General features: G+C 38.1%; 1 protein-coding gene across 1 annotated transcript; it reads right to left on the bottom strand.

Annotated features, from left to right (window-relative positions):
• Positions 1-1159: 1159 nt before the first annotated feature.
• LOC133823143 (pentatricopeptide repeat-containing protein At1g59720, chloroplastic/mitochondrial) lies at positions 1160-3265 on the bottom strand. The gene has a single exon (XM_062255749.1). The coding sequence runs from the start codon at positions 3091-3093 to the stop codon at positions 1264-1266; it is 1830 nt and encodes a 609-aa protein (XP_062111733.1). The 5' UTR covers positions 3094-3265; the 3' UTR covers positions 1160-1263.
• Positions 3266-3922: the final 657 nt, after the last annotated feature.

Below are 3922 nucleotides of genomic sequence, written 5' to 3'. Positions count from 1 at the left end.
TACGTGGTTCGGAGGTTAAAATCTCCCTAGTCCACGAGTCGATATTATTACTGTATGTCTCTCTATAGTTTGACAGAGTCTTTTCATTACACAGAGAAAACCCAACCCCTTTTCTATTAAAGGTCTTGGTATTTATAGGAGAATGATCCCTGGGTAGGTGTTGGGGTTGTCACGTGAATATACATCCGTCTTTGTGACCTGTCATCTACAAATGGTGAATATTACAATATATCTTAAGGTATGGTCTAATCATTAGGTAGAAATGATCATGGGTCGCCTGGCGTAATCAGACACGTGATGTCTGATTACACACGTTTATATTACGTGTCCGAGAATTCAGGGATAAATGGACATGCGACGTTTGACCGTGCACGTTTATATATAACGTATCCATCTTAATAAACTCGTGGGCATGGCACGTGGTCAGAGGACTCTGACCTGAGCATAATGCCAGCCCGTGTCACGGAGGCTGTAAGTTATATCCATCTCCAGTTCGTGCTCCTTAGCTCGTGTTATTATCTGGGGGGTCACACTACCTCTGCCGAGGAGATGTCAATTTGTGGGTCCCTCAGTATTATTCTTAGATGGCAGCTGTACCCGAGCTGCAAAAAGGTACCTAGGCTGAATATCAGGGTGTATAGTAACTTTTGCGAAACATGGGGTCCAAAATAGTATTTACTCTTATTAATATATATATATATATATTTCTTTGATAAAATGCTTGTTGACCAAAATAATCTGATTGCATCAATGGTTATAAAATATAGAAGAAAAAACTTGACGATATCAGAACGCATCACGTGCATTTCTAAGCAGACAGATTAAGATTGAAAATGAAAAAACTACTTATAAAACTATTTTCTCACCGTTTTAAACTCGCAACAGTCTCAGGGAACATGTCGAAGATTATAAACAATCTCATCATATTATTTTTAAAGAAATGTTTCATCATTCAAATGGTTCTAAAATAATGAATTTTCTAATTTCAAAAGAGACGAAAAATGATGGAAGGTATTGCCAGGAAAGATATTGTAAGAAACATACGGTTTTGGAAGGTTTAGTGACACTAAATATGTTGAGTGGAGTAAACTATGCTATTATAAATAGTATAATTTTCGAGGTAAGATACCCTATAAGCACAACTAATAATAGCCGTTCAGGAAAAAGAATTCCAATGCACAGAGTTTTATTCATTTTTAAAACTTTCAATTTCAAGTAACGAACATATAGGCAATATTTGATCCAAAAAAAACAGCGAATGATTCACCAATAGTCCATGCAGGAACAGGTGCCATGACTAAAGTGATGGAACCTAGCACGGTCTCTCATGATAATGTCCACATTAAATGCACTGGAAATCAATTTGAATACCGTGTGGCAATCATTGCATACTCTAAGGTTCTTAAATATGCGTACTGGGATGCCTGGTTTTAACTTTAGAAGCCCGAAAGCAAGAGCAATTCTCTCGCTATGCAAGTCTAGAGAGTGTTGCTTTGTATCGCCCCCCTCATTAACCAGAGGCGCCTGTGAAAAGTCTGGTGAATATCTCATTAACTCGAGTCGTTCTTTAATAACATCCAGAAACCGATATATTTCTTTACATTCAGGATGAGATGAATCCCCAGCAAAAAATTCATGAGTAATTCCATCAACCTCAATTAAACTACATCCCGGCTCTTTCGCTATACCTTCTTCTGTCATCAATTTCCTCACCAATCCAACATCATCCCAACGGCTTGCTGATGCATAGACTCTTGACATAAGGACGTAAACGCCACTTGAAGCAGCTCCTTCAGACTCTAGGATCTGTCTGGCTACTTTTTCACTGAGCTCAACACTTGCCCGTTGCTTGCTACAAGCATTGAGTAGACTCCTCCAGATTACAGCATCGGGTTTCATTGGCATATTAGTCACAAAATTCAGAGCTTCATTTATGAAACCAGCACGAGCCAGAAGATCAACTAGGCAACCGTAATGCTCTAGTTGGGGTTGAATCTTGTACTCTTTCACCATCAGTTCGAAATACTTAAGCCCCTCACTAACAATGCCTGCGTGATTACATGCACTCAAAACGCCAACAAACGTGATCGGATTGGGATTAAAACTCTCTGTTTTGATCAAGCGAGCAAAACATTCCAAAGCTGCCTTAGCCTGCCCATGCATAGCATATCCTAAAATCATTGAATTCCACGAAGTTATATCACGGCTAGGCATTCTTTCAAAGACCTGCTGAGCAATTTCCAAGGATCCACATTTGCAATACATATATATCAAGTGAGAGGCAACCAAGATATCGCTGGCTATAGTTGGATCAGGCATACTTAATATATAAGAATGAGCCCACATTCCTAAAGACAGCGCACCAATTCCAGCACAGGAATTTATAATGCTCTGCATTGTATACCCATCAGGTTCAAACATGTTCTGCATCTCCCTAAATAATTTCAACGCGTTTTCAAACTCACCAAATTGAACAAATGCATCAATTATTGCGTTCCAAGATACCAAACTTCTCACGGACATTTTCTCAAACACTTTATGAGCTAATTCTAAATGTCCGCAAGAGGCATAGAAATGAATCAAACTGTTGCTTATATAAACGTCCGAACCTAACCCAGATTTTATAACCTGGGCCTGTAACTGTTCCCCTTGGGAAAGGGAAAACAAGTAAGCACAAGCTTTAAGAACAAATGGATAAGTATATTTATCTGGCTTAACAATTCCTTCTTCTAACATCTTACAGTAGAGTTGTATGGCCTGCTGTTTATGATTAACGCTACGGGCACATCCCCTGATGAGAGTGTTCCACATAAATGAATTTGGGTGCTCAATCTGATCGAAGACCCGAAAAGCGTAGCCCGTGTCAGCCATGGACGAAACTTGGAGGATTCGACTATATATGAAAATGGTATGCGAATTATTACCGGTGGAAGTGGTGCGCAAAGTCTGAGCGTGTATCTGTTTGAGCTGAGACATGTCTGTACAGTCGTGTAAGAATCGGATAAGACGGTTTTGATGGGAGCATGAAGGCCCTCCAATGTTGTCAATGGCGACTGTACAAGGAGAATGTCTTGGTGTGATTGCCAGAACCATATTGCCGCGTTTTGATTGTGTAAATTCTTATTCTATATCTGTATTAAACTTTATATCGCTATTGAATTCTCTAAAGAGACTTTCTTTTGTTCTAAATCATTAGAAGTTGAAAGTTGGCTTGCTTCTTTTGAGTTAACTAAGTTCAGACAGATGAAAATAGAAATTAACAAAAGTAAAGCAAATCAAGACAAATGGGTAATCATCATTTTACCAAGCATGGGGGTATTATTCAATTAAAGCAAATTCACTAAGACAAATTAAATAACAAATTCACAATATAGAAAGAAATTCTCTTATAATTTTTTTTTACACTTTCGCAGTTATATAATTTTCTTCAATGAAAATATTCACAAATTAGAGCATCCCACTCTCGATCTTCAAATTCTGAAGTCCCTTCATATGCTGAAATCCTTTCAGATTTTCTTCTTGAGATTCCCGCGAGATGTTTCTTGAATTCCCTTCAATACTCCATTGTAGTGTCCCACTACAAGTGTTTGGGTGAAAATCTTCCCCAACTTAATAATCTTCTTTTATTGAAAAGTTCTCCATTGCGATCTTGATAATAAGTACATTTCCGCAGACTAATACACATTTTATTGGCTAAACCAAGAAGATACTCGGATGCTTAAGTCAGTCAATTACTCTAGCTCTCAATCTGCAATTAAACAAACAACAATCAATCAAAAGTCCAAGACCCCCTTAATGAGTCTCTTGCCTACTATTTATAGAAAAGTAATGTGAAAGAGGATTGGAAAATCTTATCATGACTAGTCATGTCAAACTTCATTTTCCCTTTTCCAGCACCTTTCTTTTCTCGTCTTGAGCTTGG

This window comes from Humulus lupulus, chromosome 3 (assembly GCF_963169125.1).
Source record: "Humulus lupulus chromosome 3, drHumLupu1.1, whole genome shotgun sequence".
Taxonomy (NCBI): domain Eukaryota; kingdom Viridiplantae; phylum Streptophyta; class Magnoliopsida; order Rosales; family Cannabaceae; genus Humulus; species Humulus lupulus.
The sequence above is the reverse complement of the archived record's forward strand: the minus strand, read 5'-3'. Positions and strand labels throughout refer to the sequence as shown.